At 41.4% G+C, this 26,563-nt stretch overlaps 1 protein-coding gene across 2 annotated transcripts in view; it reads left to right on the forward strand.

Annotated features, from left to right (window-relative positions):
• The window catches only part of TMCC1 (transmembrane and coiled-coil domain family 1), a 256,192-nt gene extending 232,531 nt beyond the window's left edge, over nucleotides 1-23,661 (forward strand). For both annotated transcript variants that reach the window (XM_011950688.1, XM_011950689.1), the window contains 2 exons: nucleotides 16,041-16,176; nucleotides 19,669-23,661. In XM_011950688.1, coding sequence (XP_011806078.1) covers nucleotides 16,041-16,176; nucleotides 19,669-19,983 — 451 coding nt within the window. In that variant the 3' untranslated portion in view covers nucleotides 19,984-23,661. The remainder of the gene's footprint in view (nucleotides 1-16,040; nucleotides 16,177-19,668) is intronic.
• The last annotated feature ends 2,902 nt before the right edge of the window (nucleotides 23,662-26,563 follow it).

Genomic DNA, 26,563 nt, shown 5'->3' on the forward strand with positions numbered 1-26,563 from the left:
TGGTATAGAAAGATTAGACTGGAAACAAATCCAAATAAGAATATTATCTTTATTATGAATTGACAAGTGTTTGAATGAGAGTGGACTTAAACATGAAATGGGTCTACAGGAGTTAGAAAGTTCTCAAAGGGTTAAGTGCTTTGAATCATAGTCTCTATTAAAGGTAGAAGCTGGTCTCGTTTTTGTGTTTCATATTGCACGACATATTCTATTAGACCACTCTTGGCTATACTCTGAATATGTGTCCTTTCTCCTTGTTACCTTCACATGCAGAGAGAAATAATATTCTTGCCTGACCAACATGGCGAAACCCCATCTCTACTAAGAATACGAAATTATCCGAGCATGGTAGTGCATGCCTGTAATCCCAGCTACTTGGGAGACTGAGGCAGGAGAATCACTTGAACCCCGGGAGGTGAAAGTTGCAGTGAGCCGAGATCTCACCATTGCACTCCAGCCTGGGCAATAAGAGTGAAACTCCGTCTCAAAAATAAATAAATAAATAAAATAATCTATGGATAGATCCAAACTTTGTTAGCCAGAGACAGGCCACCTAGTTCTGCAAATTGAGGACTAGTCTTACAGGAGCTACAGGTCAAGTTAGGCCTTGAAGGACCTGGGTTCTGGCCCTGTCCCAATTATTAACTAGAGGAAATCCTCAGTGTTTCTACTGTAATATCAGGAGTTGAACAGATAATCTTTTAATATCCCTTTCACCTTTTAAAAATAAGTGTTTTTAAAAGTTTGCTTTTATAAGGTAATCTTAGGGTCTGAAACAAATTGTTCACATGTATAAATTATCTCTAAGAACAGTTACAGCAGCACGTTCTTTTCAGATGGTGAAAATGCTAATCAGTAATTCAACCTGCCTCTTTTCTTACTCTTCTGTTCTTCAATTCTAACTTAAGACTTCACGGGAGAAGACCAGAGAAGTGAGTGTGGGAGGGAGAAATAAAGTTCTAAAAGCAAATACTGTACGTTACTATTTTCATTTAAGTGTTTTATAAATTCTTTAGTATGGCAGGGCACAGCGGCTCATGCCTGTAATCCCAGCAGTTTGGGAGGCTGAGGAGGGTGGATCACCCAAGGTCAGAAGCTCGAGACCAGCCTGACCAACATGGAGAAACCTTATCTCTACTAAAAATACAAAATTAGCTGGGCATGGTGGCGCATGCCTGTAATCCCAGCTACTCAGGAGGCTGAGACAGGAGAATCACTTGAACCCAGGAGGCGGAGGTTGCAGTGACCCGAGATTGTGCCATCATACTCCAGCCTGGGCAACAAGCGTAAAACTCCGTGTCAAATAAAAATAAATTCTTTAGTATACTGAGAAGACAGTGTCTTATTCAATAAGTGATATAACAGATATTCAAGTGGACTCTAAAAGTAAAACACTGGTTCTTTGTACTGTATTAAACCTAACTCCCAAGTTCAAATTCTAGTTCTTCCACTTACTAACCTTGGAAACCTGGGCAAGTTTCTTCAGTTCTCTAAGTCTTGGTATACCCATCCATAACATAGAAATAGTAATCGTTCTTTATAAGATTTTTGTGACATTAAAGTGAAATTATTTGGTTAAAGCACATAGCTCAGTGCCTGGCCCCATAGTGCTCTACTGATGTTAGGGGAACAGCTGCTGTTAACCCCACTTAGAACATGAAGACATTCCACAGTCAGTTAAAAAAATTTTTAAAACCACACAAAACTGCCTACTTTGACTCCTTTGCTTTGTTTTTGTTGTAGATTGGTTTTGAGACAGGGTCTCAATTTATTGCCCATGCTGGAGTGCAGTGGCGCGATCTTGGCTCACTGCAGCCTCCACCTCCTGGGTTCAAGTGATCCTCCCATCTCAACCTCCTGAGTAGCTGGGACTACAGGTGTGAACCACCATGCTTGGCTCGTTTTTTAATTTTTTTGTAGAGACAAGGTCTCACTATATTGCCCAGGCTGGTCTTGAACTCCTGGGCTCCAGGACTCCAGTGATCTGCCCTCCTTGGCCTCCCAAAGTGCTGGGATTACAGGTATGAGTCACCATACCCCGCCAACTCCTCAATTTTGAGTGGATACCTTGCAGTTTTTAAATTGCCCCAGAGCTTAAAATTCATATAGAGCTTGTTATCGCTTCATGTCAAGATGTAGAAAGTCAAGATACGAGAAAATCAGAAACAGGTCTCTCAGGAGCCACCTTTGAATCCATTTAGTGTAAGTCAGAGACATAATAGAACAGAACGTTAGCTGCTCATTAACACCTCATTAGAAGAATTAAGTTCAAGCCACTTAGGAGGTAATGAGCTGTGCATTTCTTTCATTGCACTTCGGATTCTTCCTAGTAGGTAAATGACTAGTTTTATGGAATGAAGACAGAATAAAGAAAACTTGAATTTTCAAAAAGAGAGTTAAAACCAGGGGGCAAGGAGAAGACATAATATGTAATCTAACTTGTTTTGTTTTTCCATTTCAGCTTTAGAATGATTTTTCCTTAAAACATAATCTTGAAGAAAGAAATCCCTTTTTTTCCCCAAGAAAGGGAGTGGAAAAGTCATAACTATTTTACTTTGTTTTTGTTGTTCCAATAATTCCCTGTATAAAGCAGATAGAGATTTCCCCTCCATTATATATGGCTTTATACAGTAAACATGTTCATCTAATTTTGTTGATCTTTGAATGCTTTCACATAAATACAATTTTTCTACAAATTGAAGTCTTTTTTTTTTTTTTTTTTTTTTTTTAAGGTCAGGGTCTTGCTGGCCAGGCACGGTGGCTCACACCTGTAATCCCAGCACTTTGGGAGGCTGAGGTGGGTAGATCACGAGGTCAGAAGATCAAGACCATCCTGGCTAACACGGTGAAACCCCGTCTCTACTAAAAATACAAAAAAAATTAGCCAGGCATGGTGGCACGCACCTGTAGTCCCAGCTACTGGGGAGGCTGAGACAGGAGAATTGCTTGAATCCAGGAGGTGGAGGTTGCAGTGAGCTGAGATAACACCACCGCACTCCATCCTGGGTGACAGAGTAAGACTCTGTCTCAAAAAAAAAAAAAAAAGGGTCAGGGTCTTGTTATGTTGCCCTGCTGGTCTTGAACTCCTGGGCTCAAGCAATACTTCCACCTCAGCCTCCTTAGTAGCTGGGACTGCAGGTGCATGCCACCATGCCTGGCTTTGAAATGTATTTTCTTTCTTTCTTTCTTTCTTTCTTTGTTTTTGGAGACAGAATTTCACTCTTGTTTCCCAGGCTGGAGTGCAGTGGTACGATCTTGGCTTGCTGCAACCTCCGCCTCCTGGGTTCCAGCGATTCTCCTGCCTTAGCCTCCCCGGTAGCTGGGATTACAGGACAGGTGTCTGCCACCACACTCAACTAATTTTTTGTATTTTTAATAGAGGAGGGGGTTTCACCATTGTTGGCCAGGCTGGTCTCAAACTCCTGACCCCAGGTGATCTACCCACTTCAGCCTCCCAAAATGCTGGGATTACAGACATGAGCCACCATGCCCAGCCAGAAACCTATTTTAGGCACTGAAATTTTCACATTTTAAGCATGCTGGGGAAATTTCTCTGCCTTCTTTTACAAAGTACACTGAATCTAACTTAATGGAAAGAGCTTAGATACAGTAGTATTCAGCTTAGAGTGATACTCTCAGGTTACTGAAGCTGTCCATTTATGTGCCTCTACAGTAAATGGCCCTAGGCTTTTCTTTGTTTGTTTGCTTTTTTTATAGTTTTTTCTCCTTTCCATTTCTTCTCCACACTGTTAGTGAGCTGCTGGCAGCAGCCTTTCTTTACTAATTCTACTTCTACTGTGTTACAGGCTTTGCTTTTTGTGTAGGAAGAAAGTAGGCTGTGGATGGACTTCACAGATCCTCCTGTGACCAAGAACCAGTTAATGCATGCATGGATGCTCAAGATACATTTTTTTCTACACTTTAGTTTATTTTACTAGTATCTGAGTTGATGAGAGGGAGGCCATGCACAGTGTTGCTGTTTGTTATTTGATGATGATGGTGACAAGTCCACTACCACTAACAGTATTAAACTCCTGTGATGTGCCTAGTGCTAGATGCTTTATGTACATTTGCCAATCCTCACAGTAGGCCCTACGGGTAAATTGTATTATTCCCATTTTAAAGATGAGGAAATTGAAGCTCAGTGGGGTTTTAAAGGTTGCCAGAGGTCACTCAGTAAGTGGTAAAGCCAGGATTCAAAACCCAGTTTTGTCTGACTTCAAATTCAGTGTTATTTTCATACCAGGATGATTTTTTTTCAGAGCTCCATCCTGAAATCTATGTGGTTGAAAGTCTAGCTCTCTGAAGCATTAGATGCATTGGGTATTAGGCCTATCCCAGGTTGAAGTAAATGTTTACTAAAAGTTGAGTCACTGTTTTTAACATATTTTATAAAAATTCTATGAATATGGAAGCTCTGGAAAGTTTCCTAGGCCACTACAGCAGTGTAAATAAATAGGTGAAACCTTCTTAAGGAAATCCCTACTCCTACTCCAGTCATTATTTCCCCTTCTCAGAGTCCCTTCTCAATAATGTCCTTCGCTTAATGTGTTTCCATTGCTGTCTACCCAAGTGAGTAGCTCCAGGTGAAGATAGTTGCCCAAGACCATCCGCTTAACTCTGAAATAATCAGAAGAATTCCAAAGCCTACAGAGCAAGCACAGTCTCTCTCTCTTCACCCACATAATTGTGACATGACTGACACAGTATTTTTTCATTGCCCACTTGCACTTAGCCCAGGAAGCCATTGTAGCAGAGCTTGGATCTGAACTCCACCTCAACCTTTGACTAGTGACTAGGTATTGAGTTTTACCATTGTGCATTCAGTTATGAATGAGATCATGTATTTGGGGAAGGCAGGAGACAAGGTTTAGAAATTTTTTTAAGTGATGAGACCTGTGCTGACTTCAGATTCTTGTCCAGTTAGTTTCTTCATCCCATGTTTGTTAGTGGCAGCTGGGTTCACAGTACTTCAGAAGTAGAAGGGACCCTTAGATATCTAGATTAATCTCATTTACAGATGAGAACACTGAAGCTCAGAAAGATAAAGTGACTTTTGCCAGGCCACACAGTAAAATGGTTTTACATGTATTTAATTTGCTGCTAGAAACTGAGGATTAGTTCTGTTCCTGTAGCGAGTGTAAATATATTAATGGGCTACCGAAAGAAAAAGTTCAGCTGTGGCAAAATGTACTGAAAATAAGAGACAGGAAAACATTAATTGAGAATTTTGCTGGTTTCTTTGGTAGTTTTTTTCTTAGGGGATCTGGCCTGGAATCCTACTGAGCTACTGTAACCTGTATAAAGCAGTGTCATGTAGGGCAGGCTAAAAAACCCCCAGGTGTTGATGAGCATTAATGCCATTTTGAAAGCTTGTATTTGAAGGGGATTACTGTCCTTTGGAAATCGGCTTCTGAGAATGTTTGTATTAAACCCAGGGATATTTTAAATTGCACTGAGTCATAAGAGCAAAAATACAGAAGGAGACAGTCACCCTGAGCAGTCTTCACATGCAGTAGAACAGTTAGTAACTAGGCTGACCCAATTAGGCACAGGCTATTAGAGTTCTAACTAAACAAATGGTTGTTTAAATATAATTTTAGTTGATTTGACCATCATTGGACATAAGACAGATGTATGCTCAGAGGTAGCTGTTTTAGCCCCTTTATTCTACATGTGACACCTGTCAACTGAAGTGATCTGAGAACCTCCAGAGGATATGTAGGCTAGATTTGGACAATAAGTTTGAAATAGAAACTGAGGATACTGAATCAAATTAGCCCTTCATTTATAAGAGAAGCAAAATCCCAATTAGGAGATATTCTTATGATATATACAATCTTCCATAAAAGAGATTTATGGGTGAGCTCATCCCAGTTTAGCCACTAAAGAGAAATGGAGGGGATTAATTAATTAATTCCTTGGAGTGGGCAAACTTGAATTTGCTTGCCAGCTCTGAGTAGATTACATAACTCATCTGAGCCTCAGTTTCTCCCTTTGTAAAAACATAATGAGATTTATTGTACATGCTTGTTGAAATTATTAAAGGAGATAACATATATGGAAGTACCTAGTGTGATATTTGGTTTAGAGTAGGAGCTCAACAAATGCTCCCTCCTCCTCCATTTTTTCTAGGGGAATACAAAGATCTAGGTTGTGCCAGAGTGTTAGAAAGCTGTCATTACCAAGTCTGCAAGTTGCCCAGAAAGCCCCTCTAGTTTTTATTTATTCCCTGTATTATTTAGATATTTACTGTGTTCTTATCTTTAAGATAATTCATTCCCTACCCTTGAAATATTGCGGGGGACTGATATCTTTTCCCCTTTTCAGCTGAAGGCTAGTTCCATGTTTTTTAGCCTCTTCTCAGGCTTCAACACAAAAAAAGGTAACAAAAGGTAAGGAGAAAAAAATCCACTCGCCCCAATTCAGCTAGGAATCTATTCAAACCCCCACCACAAGGCATACTCCCTACCCCAGCTGTGTCTGTCTACTCTGATTAAACACTGGCAGAAGCTCTTTTGGGTCTCTGGTATGCATTTGGGAAACAGTCCATTCTTCTCCCATAGTTGCCTGTGGGTGTTTTTCCTGGGACTGGTTCTTCCTGTTTCTCTCAATACCTGCTCTACAAGTTTCTTCAGCCATCCTGCGCTAGTGACCTATTGCTGAACTAGGGAAGCACATTGGTTCTCAGAGGCTCCAAACTTTTGAGCCACACCCAAAGAGGAATGCTTTAGGTCAAAGCATTCCCAGGCTGTGCACTCACCCAGGCTCCCATTCATCAGTAATTTCACACAAAGGGCCACTGGCTTATCTCTGATCTAGGAAGGTGAGTACTGTGTTGATCTAGTGCCCAAAACACTTTCAAGTTTAGTATTTATTTATGAATTATTTACCTACAACAAAATCTTGATGTGTTTAATACTTTGTAGATAGAACAGGTTTTGCTTCCAGTGGGGGATGAATTTCATCTACCAAAATACGATACTTGCTTTTAGAAAAAATAATCTTACAGTGCAAAGGCTTTCTGTTTGCTGAGAGTTAAGCTTATGCCATATTTAAGTGTCCAGGTTTTCTTTGGGTTGTAACAATTTAGGAAGGACCTTGAGTTAAAATCCTTAAAATAAGATTATTAATTTCATGCTACTTGTAATCCAAGCTGAGATGCATGAACATCATTTACCAGCCAAAATTACATATGCTGAATAATGACATTTTGATCAACAGCATATAAGACAGTTGTTTCGTAAGTTTATAATGCTGTTTTTGTTTTGTTTTGTTTTTGAGACGGAATCTCACTGTTGCCCAGGCTGGAGTGCAGTGGTGCAATCTCGGCTCACTGAAACCTCTGCCTCACGGTTTCAAGCAATTCTCTTGCCTCAGCCTCCGAGCAGCTGGGATTACAGGCACACACTACCAAGCCTGTAATGCCATATTTTTACTGTGCCTTTTCTATGTTTAGATATGTCTAGATACACAAACACTATTGTATTATAGTTGTCTACAGTTGCCTATGGTACAGTAACCTGCTGTACAGCTTTGTAGCCTAGGAACAATTGACTGTACCAACCAGCCTAACTGTATCATAGGCTGTACTATCTAGATTTGTGTAAGTACACTGTATGGTGTTCACACAGTGATGAAATAACGTAATAACTCATTTCTCAAGATGTGTCCCCATCATTAAGTGAGGCATGACTGTACTTGTATGATTAAGAACTTCCCACCCACCCACCATCTCCCCTGCCCAGCTTTGTGTCTGGAGAGTTGTAGTTAGCATCCTGTAAAGGGGTTAAAATTCCTTAAAGCAGAGTTCTTGGTTTAAAAAAAACCCAAGACTTTCACATATGAAAGTCTATAAAACATATATCTTCCCTTTCCCCCCCTCACTCTTTGATTTGGTGTTAATATTTAATGAGAAGATAGAGGTGTTTATACCTGGTTTCTCCATTTTATAATTTAGAAAGGAAGTAAACACTAGAAAATAAATTATTACAAGAAGATTATTATATTAGTAATGGGGATAGTGGGAAGTCAGTGGGAACTAGAATACAGGTGTTTTTTTCCTTTGGTTATTTGCATTCGATTAACAATACAGAATTTTTTGTCTTCTCTTTGAGACAGGGTCTTACTCTGTGACCCAGGCTGGAGTGCAGTGGCACAATCTCAGCTCACTGCAACCTCTGCCTTCCATGCTGAAGCAGTCCTCTCACCTCAGCCTCCCGAGTAGCTGGGACTACAGGCGCATGCCACCACACCAACCTGATTTTTTTTGTATTTTTAGTAGAGACAGGGTTTCACCGTGTTGCCCAAGCTGGTCTCAAACTCCTGAGGTCAAGCAATTTGCCCAGTGGAAAAATTTTTAAAAAGACAATAATCTAATAATAGGCACAGGCCAATTGGTTCAGATGCTTACTTTTTTTTTTTTTTTCTGGAGACGGAGTCTCGCTCTGTCACCCAGGCTGGGGTGCAGTGGCCGGATCTCAGCTCACTGCAAGCTCCGCCTCCCGGGTTTACGCCATTCTCCTGCCTCAGCCTCCCAAGTAGCTGGGACTACAGGCGCCCGCCACCTCGCCCGGCTAGTTTTTTTTTTTTTTTTTGTATTTTTTAGTAGAGACGGGGTTTCACCGTGTTAGCCAGGATGGTCTCGATCTCCTGACCTCGTGATCCGCCCATCTCAGCCTCCCAAAGTGCTGGGATTACAGGCTTGAGCCACCGCGCCCGGCCGGTTCAGATGCTTACTAAACCTCACTACTAGCTAGCGAGTCGCTGCATCCTTCTGGGCCTCCTGTTTTTGTTTGTGGGTTTTGCTGTTCGTTTGAGACAGGGTCTTGCTCAGTCACCCAGACTGGAGGGCAGTGACACAGTCTCGGCTCACTGCAGCCTTGACCTCTTGGGCTCAAGTGATCCTCCCACCTCAGCCTCCTGAGTAGCTGGGACTGCAAGTACATGCCACCATGCCCAGCTAATTTTTGTATTTTTTGTAAAGGCAGGGTTTTGCTATGTTGCCCAGATTGATCTCCATGTTTGTCTGTTTCATCTGCTGAGATCATTCTACTTACCCAAATGCTGCTTTGCTGTTTAGCTACTTGCTAACAAAACGTTATCTCTGGGAACAATAGTTATATTTTCTTATTTGGGAAGACTCAGCTTGAGGAGAACTTGCTGTTAATTTCCCATGTAACTGAATAAATTGTTCAACCTCTAAAGGACTTTATTTTCTGTAACAGCATGATGAGGATTAGCAGTTTCTATATAACTTTCTGGAGATTTGAAAAAATTAGATAAAATTTACTTGAGCTGGGCACAGTGGCACAGGTCTGTAGTCCCAGCTACTTAGGAGGCTGAGATGGGAGGATCACTTGAGCCCAGGAGTTTGAAGCTGCAGTGTACCATGATTATGCCTCTGAATAACCACTGTACTCCAGCATGGACAACATAGTGAGACTCTATCTCTAACATAAAAAAATAAAAATTACTTGAGACACCTTTCCTCACACACATACATAGGTAGGATAGTTTTACCAATACAAAGGAAAGTTTGGAACAGGCCAGTGCATGGAACTATTTGAATTATCTGGCAAACTTGAGCCAGGGAAATGGCAGGAACCTAGATGTATGAAATAAAAAGTAAGAGAGGCTTGTATCTAGGATTGAGGAGGATGGAGTGTGTGCCCAGTAAACCCATTTCTGTGATGTCATAGGAAAAACATCATATACTGGAAACAGTGAAAATGTCAAAATATATAAAATTGAGAAAGTGGACATCAAGAAATGGAGGCTTAAGGCCATGGACAATGGCTCATGCCTGTAATCCCAACACTTTGGGAGCCCAAGGTGGGATGATCACTTGAGTCCAGGAATTCAAGACCAGCCTGGGCAACATGGCAAAACCCCGTCTCTACAAAAAATACAAAAACAAAGTTAACCGGGCGTGGAGGCACATACCTGTAGTCCCAGCTGCTTGGGAGGCTGAGGTGGAAAGGTCACTAGAGTCTGGGAGATTGAGACCACAATGAGCCATGATCACGCCACTGCACTCCAGCCTGGGTGATAGAGAAAAACCCTGTCTCAAACAACAAGGAAAAAGGCTTAGAGAAAAAAGTCAGAAGTGGGAATCAGTGAACAGTGGAGTAAGACTATGTGGCAGTCAGCAAGCAATCTTTCTGAACTACCTCGCTAGGGATTGTTGGGGAGAACTAGGAGAATCATAAAAGAGAAAATTGAAACCAGATGTATATTTGTGATATATCTATCTCACAGAGCACCTCTTCTGTGCCAGGTATTTGATGTCTGTCTTCTCCTTTAATCTTTGCAATTGCCCTTTGGAGTAGGTAGATTTCCTCTTTATAGAGGATGAAAAGGGTCACCCAGGCTAGTGAGTTGCAGAGCTGGGATTTTAATCCAAAACCTGGACTGAGCAGATGCATTAGCTGGTACAAACTGCATTATGAAAACATTTCTAGGTGCAAAATGGCAGGAGTGAGGATGCAGCACCTCTAGGCATAATATGGGATGAACCAAAATCCAATTTGAAAATGACTTCCAGAATCTTTGACATGTTTGCTACCTTCTTATGATAAACATTGGTTTATAGCAAGGTTCAAAAGTGTTGGGAATAGCCGGACGCAGTGACTCACGCCTGTAATCCCAGCAATTTGGGAGGCCGAGGTGGGTGGACCACGAGGTCAGGAGTCCAAGACCAGCCTTGGCAAGATGGTGAAACCCCCATCTCTACTAAAAATACAAAAATTAGCCGGGCATGATGGCGGGCACCTGTAATCCCTGCTACTCAGGAGGCTGAGGCAGAGAATTGCTTGACCCCGCAAGGCAGAGATTGCAGTGAGCCAAGATTGCACCACTGCACTCCAGCTTGGGCCACAGAGCAAGACTCTGTCTCAAAAAACAAAATGTTGGGAATAAGTGCTAAGGACTTTTGCAGGTACTCTCTGATTCATACATATTCCTCACCAGCTCACATACCAAATTAATCCCAATATTTCACACCTGATTTTACGTAGCTCTTAAATTACCACTATTTTGTATACCTCCTTACCTCCCTTTATTGTTGTTAAAATCAATATGTTGTGAAGGCAAATATACCACAAGCATTTAAAGTATCTATAGTTTGAAAGATGAAAATAGCCAGGTGTGGTGCCCCACACGTGTAGTCTCAGCACTTAGGGAAGCTGAAGCAGGAGGATTGCTTGAGCTCAGGAGTTCAAGACCAGCCTGGGCAACATAGTGAGACCTTGTCTTTGGAAAAAAAAAAAAATAATTATATATATATATATAGAGAGAGAGAGAGAGAGAGGGAGAGAGAAAGAGAGAAAGAGAGAGCCAGGCTTGGTGGTGCATGTCAGTAGTCCCAGCTACTCAGAAGGATGAGGTGGGAGGATCCCTTGAGCTCAGGAATTTGAGGCTGCAGTGAGCCATGATTGCACCACTGCACTCCACCCTGGGTGATAGAGCAAGACCCCATTTCTTTAAAAAAAAAAAAAGGAAAACAGGTTCCCTGACTACCAAGAATCAAACTCTAGGCGTTAGAAAAGATCTCAGAGGTCTAGTTAAATCTCTTTTAGTAGAGGATTTATTTCTGCAACATCCCTGACAAGCAGCCTGTCTCCTTGAATATCTCTGGTAGCAGGGTCTCATTTTCTAAGATAGTTTTTTTCATTGTTAGACACCACTATTAGAAAGTTCTTTCTAAAACTGAACTAAAGACCAAACTATTTGTAAGACTTACTCCTTAGTTCTATGGAGTTACAAAGAACAAGCTACCCCCTCATTACATGACCTCTGATACCTGAATTCAGCAGTAGTAAGTAGTTCCCTATTTCTATAGAATTAATGCCTGGTGAAGTCTTGGCTGCACTTGAATCTGTCAAGATCATTTTGAATTCAGTCTGCTGTGTTTCACCTCTTTCTTGCCTCATGCTATTTGTAAAGATAAGTATACCTTGTATTCTGCTGTCTTCATACTGGGTCTGGACAAAAAAGGCCAGGCAGATAAGGCCAAGGCCAAGGCCAATTCAGAGCCCACAGGCTGCTGCTAGAGAATATCTCAGGCCCCAGTCCTGGGAATTATTCTTGCTAGGGTGACATACATGTTGTTGTACAGACAGTCCCTGGCTAACAATGGTTTGATTTAAGCCCATCATAAATGGGAAATACTGTTTTCAGGAAGTAACCCCATCATAAAGAGTGTCTGTATATTATAAAAGGTCAGGTAAGAAGAGGAGGAAAGGATCACAACAGCCTTCTTGCTCCTGTGAACTGTTTCTGCAGTAGGAAGGAAGTCCATGTTGGGGGAGTGAAGGCATAAGTCAGCCTATTTTGTAGTTTTGCCTAGGGATCAGGAGTCTCATATGCATATATATAGTGAAAAGCAAAACTGCATTCACATTTGTGCTTTATGTCCTAATGTTTCTGTGAGCATCCATCAATTGAAGGAGAAAGGAAGAAAGTAAACAGAAACTTGCCAGGTGGCAAGTGATAAGCAGATTAGGGTACATAATATTGATACTTGACTTGTGAACAGCCAAGATGATATATTATTGTACACTCACATACATTTGGGTTGTTTATACTTTTTGGCAATGATGATTAATGCTGGTATGAACATTCGTGTACAAGCTTTTGTATAGAAATAAGTTTTCATTTCAGTTATATCTGGGGTAGAATTGCTGAGTCATAAGGTAACTGTTAACTTTTTGAGGAGGTGCCAAACTGTTCTGCTGAGCAGTTGTACCATTTTCCATTCCCAACAGCAGTACATGAGGGTTTAGATTTCTCCATGCCCTCACCAACTCTTACCTTTTTAATTATAGGTTCATAATTTTTTATTACACTCCTCCTTCTCCCATCAACTCCACTTTGACATCGAACTCCAAACCATCACATCAGTGTAGTTCTTTCCAGCTCCCTTTGGCTAAGTGATTTGGATTGCTAGCACTCTGACTCCGATTTCTTACTTATGAGGAGAGTTAGTTGATCTGGGTTTCTAGAGTTTCAAAATGGCATCACATTGTAAAGTTTAAGAACTTGGATTTTAAAGTCAAAACTGGATTCAAATCCTTGTTGCCCTCCTTAATATTTATGTGCCCTTGGGCAATTCACTTTAGAACTTCTCTGAGCTTCTGTTTCCTCATCTATAAAATGCAGATAATACCTTCTACCCTCTTGGGGTTGTTGAAATGAATTTGCATAGTAGGCACTGATTAAACTGTTGCTGCTGCTGCTATTTTTTAATCTGTTCTACTGGTATGTATGAGCCATGTTTAATATCAAATAAGATTCCTAAGAAGCCTGAAATTTGTAGGCTAAGAGGTTGTGTGGTAGCCTATGGGACACATGCAGAGATCCCACGTGTCTGCTTTTATCAGGATGTAGGCTGGTGACCACCACCCTGCTCCCCTCCCTGCTACCCAACAGTCCTTAGTTTAGGAGAGTAATTTCCTGCCAGATACAACCTTTCCCTTAAATCCCAAGAGACCAGCACTTTGGAATGTGGCTTTAAAAAAGTCTCCTGCCCCTTTCTGGTAAAGAGAGAGAATGATAAAATTATCAAACACCAAAAACACCACAGAAGAGTGGGCTAACATAGGACAGTCACGAAAAGACAATATGTTAACAAAATCTTATGGCATTTTGTGAACTTAAATTTTGGTGGAAAATCAATTCTAGAGATGGGACCTGTTTCTGAGTACATACCCTGGGCAGCAGATGAAAGGAAAAGGCAGAGTCACAGAGAACTTTGGCCCTAGTTATTCATCAAAGGTAGGACTGCTTTCTCATTAACCTGTTCAGTCACTTCAGTAACAGGAAGAGTTTCAGCATAAAAGAAGGCAGTATAGGGATTCCTATAAAGGATAAAGAAGAACTAAATAGAGTTTAGTAACATCGTAAGAAGGGTGAGACGATGCCTTTTAAAAAAATCCTTGTTTTTTAGAAAAGCGATGGAGTTTAGGGTATTATTATTTATTGCATAATTATTGGGAGGGAGAATGTTTATGATGCTGCAACATAAAAATTACCTTAAACAGAGAAATTTATTATATTCCTTCAAAGTTTGTTTGCATATTATAGATGTGATTAAAAAGAAGAAAGAAAGGAGATAGTTTTAGACGTGTGAGTTTGTTCTGGCATTTTTATTCTTTTAGTACGAAGTCCCTTGAGACTCACATGCTGGTGTTAAATGCTACCTGAGTGGTAATACATTCCCTGTTGGGATGAGAGCTACCCAGCTGCCCTCTGCCTGACAGAGGTTTCCATTCTACGCACCAGAAGCTAAGACATATGTTTATTCTTCCCTTTCTTTTACTCTCTGTTTCTATTGTTTTTAAAAGTGGAGTCTTCAACCTTTCTCCTACCTACTTAGCTCTTTAGTTCCTGGGACTCCACATACAACCTACCCCAGTCGGTCTTCTTCACCACTATGAGAAAACTCGTTTTCCTAAAAACACATGTTCATCTTGTGACTCCTCTACTCAGTAGTCTGCTTTGGGCTCATTTACTATCTATTCTAGAATCCCAGCTCTTCGTATCTTCCAGATTTCCCTTTTTTTCCTCCAACATAGATGCACTATTCTAGTTATTCTGTACATTTATCATCCATTTCTCTCCAGACCTTTACTCGCATTTATTTTTCCACCTAGAATCTCTGATCTCATCCCTTAAACCTTTTCTAGGCTGGGCATGGTGGCTCACGCCTGTAATCCCAGCGCCTTGGGAAGCCAAGGTGGGCAGATCATCTGAGGTCAGGAGTTTGAGACCAGCTTGGCCAACATGGCAAAACCCCATCTCGACTAAAAGTACAAAAATTAGCTGGGTGTGGTGGTGGGCGCCTGTAATCCCAGCTGCTGAGGAAGCTGAGGCAGGAGAATCACTTGAACCCAGGAGGCGGAGGTTGCAGTGAGGCAAGACTGCGCCACTGCACTTCAGCCTGGGCAACAAGAGCGCGACTCCATCTCAAAAAAAAAAACAAAAAAACTTTTCTAATCCTGCCTCTCCTTAGATGCCCTGTCCAGGTTCCGTCTTTATGTAGATTACTGAACCTTCCCTTATGTCATCCTAAGTGCTAGAGATACAGTATGAATAAAATAATTCCTACTCCCAAGGAACCCTACCTCCCTTTTATTCTCCCAGCCACACTGGCCTACTTTCTAACCCTCAGACATGCCAAGCTAATTCCCATCTTAAGAACCTCATACCTGCTATTTCCTCTGCTTAAGACATTCTTCCCTCCACATTTCAACAAGGCTCTGTTTGTATCACTCAAGTTTCAGCCTTCATAGTTTAATAGAATTGAATAGGAGAGAGACCTTCCCTGACCATTCCATCTTATACCCCTATTGATCTTCTTTGTTTTACTTCTCCATATGGGAAATCATCTTGCCCCCGACTCCTTAGAGTACAAACTCCTGAGGGCAGGCACTCTGTCTTGCTTACCACAATATTCTTAGTACTTTGAATATGCCTGGTACATAGCAGGCTCTCAGTAAATATTTATTGACAGAAATGTCCCAGACACTTGTGCTTGGCCATGGGGATGATGGACTCCTCTGGCTCTGGCATTCTAGGGCTCTGAATCACAAACATCCAGGTGAGTGAGCTGGCCAGTTCTGGAATAAGCTACTAGTGACTGCCAGAAGGTTGGTTTCCATTGGTGTGTTATCTTTTCATGAGGCTTGCTTAATTGTACTCTAGCTTTTGCCTCTCCCATATGTTGTTCAGAGTAGCCTAACGACTGCCTCAATATTATGGTTATGCTCAAAGCTAATCAGGGCTGCTGGCATCACTGCAAATACTGTGCATTGAAAAGATTATGGAACAGCCGTGTTGCTGTGTGATTTGGCCTTGAGACAAGCTATCTTTTGCAGAGACTAAGAGCTGTACCCACTAGCACACCCTGTTAACCCAGGCCACTCAATTTCTTTGTGCTTTTATTCCTTTGTAGAATGGGTTTTGGCGATTGGATGTAAATAATGCCAGGAAAGATATTCACAGAATGCATAAAATTCTAACCTTTTTTTTCTCCTTAGATGTGAACGATTAGAAGAACAGCTAAATGACCTAACAGAGCTCCACCAGAATGAAATCTTGAACTTGAAGCAGGAGCTGGCAAGCATGGAAGAAAAAATCGCATATCAGTCCTATGAACGGGCCCGGGACATCCAGGTTAGTATGAAGGAAAAGGTGTAAATGCAAAATACAGTAGGGTTAGAAAGAAAAAAGGAAAATAGCAGAAGGAAAAAAGATGAGAAGGTAGAGAACAAAGAAAAGCTTATATCAACTATATAAGAGTACACTTACTCTTAAAATGATTGAGGTGCATTTCTCAAAAGTTTATACCATTTTGGGTTGGTATGTCTGCTTGGTACTTGGGAAATGTTTCTTAGGATCACAGTAGTCTCAGTGTGTGGAAAACCACATGAATCCTATTTGTCCATTACTGCTTCAAAAGCAGCTCTGACAAGTATTAGGGCCATTTTGCCCTTGTCTTCTTCTGTGGGAAAGGGGGCTTTTATTCCAGCTGCCAAATCCAGATCTCATTTAGGCACATTGCCTGACAGTTTGCAAGAATAACCCATGAGGCAGTCATGTTTAATTAAGGCTAATCACCCATCTGTTTTATTCTATGAGGAAGTAGAATATTTAATTTTTTCTTGTTTCTATATGGAGGTATTTCTAAGGGAAGAGTTCTTAGTGGTTTCATATGAAAGCATTTTGAAAGACGCTAGTCTTGGAGAAGGGAAGTGGGCCAGAAAACTTGTATCACAACAGCCTAAAAGAATCAAGGGAATGTCTAGATCATTTACCCAGATGCCATCTTCTTCAGGCCCTGCTTATGTTTTAATTATTTTTTCCGTAAGATCCTTCTGGACTGGACAGCATCCATTGTCTGTCTGTAGTTAGCTTCAGTCTGAAGTTACCCAAGCCTTACCTCAAATCCCAGGAAACCAGGACCCATTGAAACCAAGACCAGAAAAACTCATGGCTCCAACCAACTTTGGAGGATATCTGACCATAGCTAGGGAAATACGTTCTATCCCTTGAATACTTTGGAATTAATTTAAACTCATGGGTGAAGGCCATGGCCTTGAGGAGAACAGACACTTTTTTTTTTTAAATTGGGAATTAGGCATATATTAAATGGAAGCTTTATTCTAATTGCATATGTTGTAAGACAAGTTGTTATTAGTTACTGGTGGTTCTAAACATTGGGATCATTAATGTATTAACACTTTATGTCACTACTGCATTACTAATAACGTTTCATTAATGTATTAGTATTTTACACTATTTTCAAGTATTTTTTAGTAATTGAGAGAGATACAGAATATACAATCAGGTCTTGGTAATATAGGTTTTTAAATTAAACAATATAAAGTTAAAAAATAGCAAGAACAGGCCAGGAGCGGTGGCTCACGCCTGTAATCCCAGCACTTTGGGAGGCCGAGGCGGGCAGATCACGAGGTCAGGAGATGAAGACCATCCTGGCTAACACAGTGAAACCCCGTCGCTACTAAAAATACAAAAATTAGCCAGGCGTGTTGGCGGGCACCTGTAGTCCCAGCTACTCGCGAGGCTGAGGCAGGAGAATGGTGTGAACCCAGGAGGTGGAGCTGGCAGTGAGCTGACATCGTGCCACTGTACTCTAGCCTCGGTGACAGAGCGAGACTCCATCTCAAAAAAAGTAGCAAAAATAGACACTTTTAATGTTTGGTCTAGTGTGTGGGCATAGTGTCCTCTTTACAGAGGATCAACCTAAAGGAGAGTGTGCCCTTAAGAAGGCAGATCGGAGATCCCTTTCCACTGATGTCAGGGATTGACTTGACTTAGAAAACACCAGGTAGTGTGTATAAGGAAGCATGTTCAAAGAATGTTCACTGCATCATTGTTATAGTGGAAAAGTTGAAAACAACCTAAAAATCCCCAAGAGGGAACTAGCTGCATCTATTATAACATAGCCTAGCCATACTATAAAATGCTCTGCAGCAGTTAAAAAAAATGAGGTAGATTCTGTGTATTGACATGGAGAGATCACCAGGACCCCTGTTGAATGAAAAAAAGCAAGTTGTGAATCGATTCCTATAGTATGATACTATTCCATGTTTGGAAAAGCCAACCCCTGTAAAATATTTTAAAGAGGTTTATTCTGAGCCGATATGAGTAACCATGGCCTGGGGAACACAGTCTCAAGAGGTCCTGAGAAAATATGCCCGAAGCAGTTGGGTTAGTTTAGCTTTATACATTTCAGGGAGACAGGAATTGTAAGTAAAATCCTAAATCAATACATGGAAACTATACATTGGTTTGGCCCAAAAAGGTGGGCCATCTCTAAGTAGGGGCTACTAAGTCATAGTGGGTTTTAGGAATTTTTTAGTTGGCAGTTGATTGAAAGAGTTAAGCTTTGTGTAAAAACTTGAAGTCAGTACAAAGGAATGCCTAAGTTAATGGGGTCTGCTGTCTGTCATGTGATGCTATACCCGAGTCAGGTTGGAAAGAAAGCCACATTAATACCAGTTAATTTTTTTAAAAACTGATGAGATGGCCTGGCGCAGTGGCTCACGCCTGTAATCCCAGCACTTTGGGAGGCCGAGGTGGGCGGATCACAAGGTCAGGAGATCCAGACCATCCTGGCAAACACAGTGAAACCCTGTCTCTACTAGAAATACAGAAGATATTAGCCAGGCATGGTGGCAGGCGTCTGTAGTCCCAGCTTCTCGGGAGGCTGAGGCAGGAGAATGGCGTGAACTCAGGAGGTGGCGGAGCTTGCAGTGAGTGGAGATCGCGCCACTGCACTCCAGCCTGGGCGACAGAGCGAGACTCCATCTCAAAAAAAAAAAAAAAAAAAAACTGATGAGATTTTATGGTTTGTAGGGTGAGATTTAACCCTTGTCTGGCATGGCCTTAGGTCTTGTTTATAATTTGGTGTCTTACTGCCACAAAGAGTCCATTCTGTCAGTCTTATGATCTCTATTTTAACATTAATGTTGGTCATTTGTGCTGCAACTCAAAAAGGGAGGGGATGTAATGAGGCATGTCCAGCCTCTTTCCCGTCATTGCCAAGAACTCACTTTTTCAGGTTTCTTTGGGGTCCACTTTGACCAAGAGGGAGTCCGTTCATTCAGCTGGGGGGCTTAGGATTTTATTTTTAGTTTACAGATAGGAAATAAAAATAAAAATTCCATATATTTTCCTTGACACATATATGTATACACTTAAACACAGATAAAAGGGTGAACACAAACAGTATTGCTTCAGGGACAGGGATTGGAATTGAAGGAAATGTCAGGAGAGACTATCCTCTTTGAACTTTTTTATGTTGAACAAATATATTCTGTGCAACTTAGATTAATTTTCAATGAAAAAAGAGCATATACTTGTGGTCTTGTCATTAAAATGTTCTAGACTAAATAAATGTTAAGTGTGGCCACTGCTTCCTGTGACTCATCCCACTGAAATGCAATGGAGGGCAATTTGGGGGAATAATAGTCACTTGAATAGTGAGTTATACATCTAGACTTTTCCATTCATTCAAGGCTTCAACATATTTATAAAATCATTAGCATTGCTCAAGATGCATCTGGCTTGCCCAGGGGGCATGTCAGCATCTCAGAGTACTTGTGAGCAGAAGGCTTAACTCTTGCCTGTTCTGGCCCACAGGAGGCCCTGGAGGCATGCCAGACGCGCATCTCCAAGATGGAGCTGCAGCAGCAGCAGCAGCAGGTGGTGCAGCTAGAAGGGCTGGAGAATGCCACTGCCCGGAACCTTCTGGGCAAACTCATCAACATCCTCCTGGCTGTCATGGCAGTCCTTTTGGTCTTTGTCTCCACTGTAGCCAACTGTGTGGTTCCCCTCATGAAGACTCGCAACAGGACGTTCAGCACTTTATTCCTTGTGGTTTTCATTGCCTTTCTCTGGAAGCACTGGGACGCCCTCTTCAGCTATGTGGAACGGTTCTTTTCATCCCCTAGATGATGCTGGCACAGAAGGTATTGTTCCCTACCCTCTGGCGAGTGCATGCAGCAGAGAGTTAGACAGCAACTTACCTACTCTGAAGTTTTCTACAACAACAAAAGAGTTGAGTGAATCTGTTTACATTTAGAATAATGTTTTTTTCTTCAAGAGACGCAATTGCAATAGTATTTTTTAGATTTTATCCAAGAAGTTTTTTGGGCGAAAATCTTGGATCATTTTTATGTAGCATGATTTTCCTTGGGATGCAAATCTTAAACAGTCCTTTAATATGAACCAACAATCTGGAGCACACCGAAGGGCAATCTAAATTGTGGCTTGAAGGACTGCACTAAAACCCACTAAAAATATGCGAAAACCTAATTAGGGCAAACCAGTTAAACCTAACACCCTGCCTTGGGCTCATCACCTCTCCCTATCCCAGACTAACTTTACTGTGAAATCCTACCACATTCCATGTCTGAATTTTTGGATTCGGGGTGGATTTTCGTTGTCCGTGGAAGAACACATGGATCTCCCTGGCTTTCCCACCCAAGTTGGCCACTTACGCTAACCCTGGAAGTATGATCACTTTTGAACCTGCCCCTTAACCTTTACTAGGATACAAAAGTGAAAGCATCATCCCCCAAAGGATCACTGCACAGTCCTACTACAGTATTTTTAAGTAGCCCTCTAAATACTTAATTTTAAGCAAAATCTGTTGGCCGCACTTTTAAGGTTTTTTTAATATGTGTATAGGTACCAACCTAAAAATAAAAAATCCGAACAGCATACTTGAAGAATGTAATACTCAAACTCTCAGTGCTTCCTTATGGTTTCTAATAGGATTTTTTATTATTGTTATTATTATTATTGGGTTTTTTTGGACAGGGTTGGGAGGGTCTTTTATTTTTCCTTTGAAATAAAGAAGTGATGTTTTTAAATGAAGAAATGTGTGGATATTTAAGTGTGCTGCTCCCTCTTGTCTTGAAACAGTTTGAGTAAGAAAGTCTTGCTGTAAATGCTGCCCTCTGCCGCCCTTGTTTTGAGATGCAGTTTCAACTCCCTCTGGCTGCTGCTGCTGCTTTTGGTGTCCCGATGTCCCTACACCCCCGTTTTATGGGTTTAGCTTAGTTGGAGAGGAAAGGGTTGTGCAAGGAGAGGAGGAGGCTGTTTCCACAAACCAGTGTAGTAGGATAGGGATTTTTTTTTCCCCCCAAGAAAATGTTCACCCAGTGATCTTGGGCTGGGGTTGTCTTTAGGAAAAGTTGAGACTATAAGAGTCATAAATAAGTCCTTGTGTTTCCTTAATTTATTTTGTTAACACCCCTAATTACTGAAACCAAAGTGATGATGTGGAGTCTTCTGTCTTCATTTTGGCCCCAGCATTTCAATTTCAAAGCTTTATTCTGTCTGCCTAAGAGAATCAACCAAAGGTGATTCTCCTAAAGAGCAGTGAAGGAAATGTCGGGTCAGAAGGACCCAAGTTTTGGGTGTGAAATGTTGCCAGCTTCCTATAATGTAAACCGACTTGTTAACCTAACCTAATTATGCTCAGTGGACTTATATAGATGGTTTAAAAAAATGAACTGAGCTGCTTTCCCCCATCCCATAACCAGTTCCATCATCCTGGTGGAACTTGAACATTTAGAGTTTATCTAGGGAGCTTGGTTAATTTTCCATATTATTTGTAGTATTGGTCACAAATGCTGTTCCCTCTTGGTCTCATTCTGTGCAACCAAGTGCATGTAAGATGCCCTGAAAAGAGTAGCAAAGTATGCTTTGCCTATTTCCCCTTACCAGGAAGTTCCTTCAGAACTAGATTAGCATTGACCTGCCTGTCTGAAAGGACAGTTTACCTAACGGTGCCAGCCTCCTTTTGCTTTGGCAAGCTGGATTTCTCAGAGCCAGCATGTTGTTTCCATAACTACTTTGACATTTTAACTCAGGTACCCCAGTCTTCACCCCAACCTCAGCTGATTGTAGTACACCTGCTAGCTCTGTTGCCCCCTCAAAACTAGCACCCAGAGTAGGGCCACAAGGGTGATTTTTCTCTTTAAAAAAAATAATTAGAACCAATTCATGTTCATGCCAAAAACAAATTATCCCCAAGCCTATATATATTAAAATGTTAACTTTGCCTAAAAATATCGCAGTGACTTTTTAGGCAGGAGTGCCAAAGGACACTATGAACTTTTTGAACTAACAGTTTCTCCTAACTTTCTGCTTTAGTATAATTGCTCAGAGTAGAGAGCCCCCACAAAGTTATTTAAAAGATGCCCTAGCCACAATCCACCTGTTTTTCTAAGCTAGAACCTTTGAGTCCCCCAAACTGCCTGAAGACTTAAGTTTTGTGGGCACTGGAAGTCACTTTGATAGATGGATTGAAACTGTCCCCATTTGCCCTGGAACAGTTTCTATCAAAGGAAGGTTTTCACCTGTAGAAAGCTCCCTGCGCTCCAGCCAAACAGTCCCATGCTAACTTTCTATCTTCCTTTCTCAGAGTGTCTTAGGAAGGACCTTCAGTGCAGATCAGGTGCAGTAATGGCTTTTTAGCCCTCTTGTCCCTTAATTATTCACCAGACCCAGAAGTTGTGTGCATTTAATGCTGTTTGTAACCATGCGTCTGTTTTCATTCTTTCCTGTACCTTTTGCTGCCCATCCTGTTATTTTGAGTTTCTTTCATTGCGCTTGTTCTTGGGTTCTTTTGTCTTTTCATAGCTCTTCTATAACCTTGCTTTAATGGCTTAACAGTTGTTCTGGGTGGAAACTTCGCCTCATTTGAATGCTCCTCTAAAAAAAGAAAAGAAAAGAAAACTATATTCATTCCCTTTAAAATGAAACATTCCTGGATTATTTTTCCATGCCCCTAGCCTGGGTGAGTGAAGCTGGCTGTGTTGGCCTGGGTGACTGTTTAGGTTGTAGAATGCGCATTTTACATTGTTTATGATAATTGAAGGGTATTTCTGTCCGCTCCAATTTCCATTCCTTGGTATACTCAGTATGTCCTAGTAAGGAAGGCTTTCCACTCTACTGGCTCCTTAAGAAGCAAAAGTAGGTTAAATTTTATACTTCACTGACTAGGGTCTTCTTTCTCCCCTGTTCTAAATGGAGTAAAAGTCTGATGCCAAGACAAATATTGGGAGCGAGCCTTCCTCACTAGCCATGTCCAAATAATGAGCATATTATTGGTCTTCATTGCATTTGGTTTTGTTTCTGATTTCATGTTCCTTTAAGGTACAGTCAGAAGAAAATGCTGAGTTCTGAGAGAGTTCCAATGAGGAGCTGTCTTTCAGCTTTGGAAAATATGCATCTAAAACAAAACCAAACATTATTGTAATCTGACACAGGCAAAATTATGGTTCCCACACCCTAACCCCAAATGAAACCTGGGATTTTGAATGTGGCTCTAAGCGTTAACATTACTGTCTGTATGTCGTGTATGCTAGGTGATATCCTCAGTAGGGATTGACTACTAGACTGTGTGTTTTATCAAAGTGTGTAAGAATAAAAACTCACTTGCACGAATTGAAACGTAAAGAAATGACACTTGTGAACGTGTGAACGTTAACACTGTAGTTGATAGATCTTAAGCTGCTAATTGTTGAGAGAGATTTAAATTTATGTTCTGTCTGGTCGCTGCAGATTCTCAGCAGCACTTTTACTGTATATAGAAATTGAAATAAAGACCTCAGCTATTAACCTGGTGGTCAGACTCGTGTTTGTTTTGCTCTTTATTTTTGAAACATTTAACATACATAGTTTTACATGCATGTAATGCATTATTAGCCAGCCTATTGCCACCTGTAATTTTGTTATAGAAGTAGTAATTTCTATTAGGACTTTTTCCTGATGATCTCTGGGAGGCGTCTGGAAATCCTGAAGTCCTAAACTTGCCTTTGACCTGGTACCAAGCAGAGACATGATGACTCGCTCCTTCACAGCTCCAGTCTGAACGTTGAGAGCTTTAGCCCCACTTCTGGCTTACTAGCTGTGTACCTCTTACCCCAACTATAAACTAGTGATACCACACCACCCAACTTGATCCTACAGGTGGATGTTGTGAGAGCAAAGGATACATCTTGTGAAATCTTTGAAAATTCCTCTTAAATATCGGCCAGGCTGCCATGTACAGATATGCAGGTTGTATATTGCCCAACCCTGGGGGGTGCTTCATAAGTGTGATAAACTGTGAACAACATGCAGGAGTTGTGTAGTATGTACAGGACACATAGAGCTGCCATGATAATGGGCGATACATAATTTCAAAACCTGCTTTATTTTTATCCATTAAAAACTTTGGAGACTTACTGAATGCCAGTAAAAACGGTGTGGTGGCTCTCATACCTGTAATCCCAAAACTTTGGGAGGACAAGGTTGGAGGACTACTTGAGGCCAGGAGTTTGATACCAATCTGGGCAACATAGTGAGACCCCATCTCTACAGAAAATAAATTTATCTGGGTGTGGTGGCACACACCTGTAGTCTCAGCTACTCGGGAGGCTGAGGTGGTAGCATCACTCGAGCCCAGGAGTTTGAGATTACAGTTAGCTATGATTACACCACTGCACTCTAGCCTAGGTGGCAGAGCGAGACCCTGTCTCAAAAAAAGAAAACTTCAGAGAGTGGAAGGCAGATGACATAAATTTGAGAAGCTATGGTGTAGAAAACAGACTGGGGAGGCAGAGGAAGGTATGGCCAACTAGAAATGCATGCTTCACCTGAAGGGTTTAAATATACTTGAATCCTATGGGCCGAACGAAACATTTAGCTGACTTGCAGCCCCAAGTCTATAGTGAAGAATAGCTAACGTTTATTGAGTATTTACTGAGTGCCAGGCATCATTCAGTTTTATCAGTCAATTCTCCCCACAGTCTTATGCAGGAGATACCCTCATTGTTTAGGTAAGGACACTGAAGCTTGGGTTAAATGGTCTGCCCAAAATTAATGTTAGGAAATGGTAAATTAATGCAATGGAAAATAGGTCTATGCAATCTATATAACAAAAGATGTGCGTCCACAATATGTAAGAATAGAAATCAATAATCATCTTTCCTATTGGTAACAGCCCAATAGAAAAGACAGGCAATGGTTATAAACAGAGCTCATAGAAAAAAAATGGCCAGTAAGCATACCAGAAAATTGTTCAGCATCCTGTATAATCAGTGCATTAAGAGTTAAAAAGCCGGCCGGGCACAGTGGCTCAAGCCTGTAATCCCAGCACTTTGGGAGGCCGAGGCAGGCGGATCACAAGGTCAGGAGATCGAGACCATCCTGGCTAACACAGTGAAACCCCGTCTCTACTAAAAAAGACAAAAAAATTAGCTGGGCATGGTGGTGGGCGGGCGCCTGTAGTCCCAGCTACTCAGGAGGCTGAGGCAGGAGAATGGCGTGAACCCTGGAGGCAGAGCTTGCAGTGAGCCGAGATCGTGCCACTGCACTCCAGCCTGGGCAACAGAGCGAGACTCCGTCTCAAAAAAAAAAAGGATTTAAAAAGCCAATTGTGGAACAATATATTGTCTCCCATTTATGTTGAGAATATGTATATTTGTTTAAATATATGCATGTGGATGTATAAAAACTTTGCATTAAACTGTCCCATTATTTTGGGAAGGGAGAGGGAGGAACAGTGGTTAAGCAGCACCTTCAAGCTTGGCTTCTATAAAGTATGAATCTCTTTGAAGAAAATGTATTTGTGTATTTTTTAAATTAAATATATCAAAAACTTAAAAATAGGTCCAGTGAGAAGTGAAAAAGGAATTGATAGTGTTCCTAATGACAGATCATACTAGACCATCTTTTGCGTCCAGATTGCCTTAGAGGGGGCTCTAGTCCAAGTTTGGGCCACCCCTTGAGCTTTCTTCCAGCCCTGGATTTCTAGGCTTGGTGGTCAAATAGATGTCCTGCTGCCAGAGGCCCTGCAGACTGAGAAGGAGGAGCACGTGTGGAGGTGACAGCAGCAGCTGGTGCCTCCTATTTAGCCAGCAGTATTCAAGAGCCACGCTATACAAGACTGGGCTGTGGAGGTGTGTTAAGCCAAGGAAAAAGGGACTTGGTAGAATGAAATACATGTGGTAAAGAGGCAGAAGACATGTGTGGGAGCAAAGAGGAGGAAGCAATTCTAACAGGAATCGGGAAAGGCTCAACTGAGGAGGCCATGGTAACTGGACTGAGAGATGGTGGCTTTATGATGAGCAGAAATAGGTGAGGGGGCATTTCTATTGGAGGTATTAGCAAAACCACAGAGGTGAAAACGGCCCAGGTGAGCAGTTCAAGCAATGGATAAGGAGCCATAAGTGACTGGTAGGGGGCCTGAAAGAATGTGTGAGAATCGTATGTGGGGGCCAGGTTGCAAGAAATCTTGAATACCACACTAAAGGTTTACCTTGTGACTACAAGAGAAGCCTTTACAGGCCTTGTGTTTAATTACAGCCCTTTGAGAAGAAACTAGAAACCTGTTTTTCATGTCATCCCAATCAGCTGGGTGTTTGAGGAATGGTGTCCAAGGTATTTGGTCTTTTGCCTATTGATCCTGTAAGTAGAGGCTCTTCACAATTTTTTGGTAAGTGGAAAAAGGGTGTGGGCAACTCAGTTCAGTTCAGTT

This window comes from Colobus angolensis, unplaced genomic scaffold (assembly GCF_000951035.1).
Source record: "Colobus angolensis palliatus isolate OR3802 unplaced genomic scaffold, Cang.pa_1.0 Scaffold31, whole genome shotgun sequence".
NCBI classification, from domain to species: Eukaryota; Metazoa; Chordata; class Mammalia; order Primates; family Cercopithecidae; genus Colobus; species Colobus angolensis.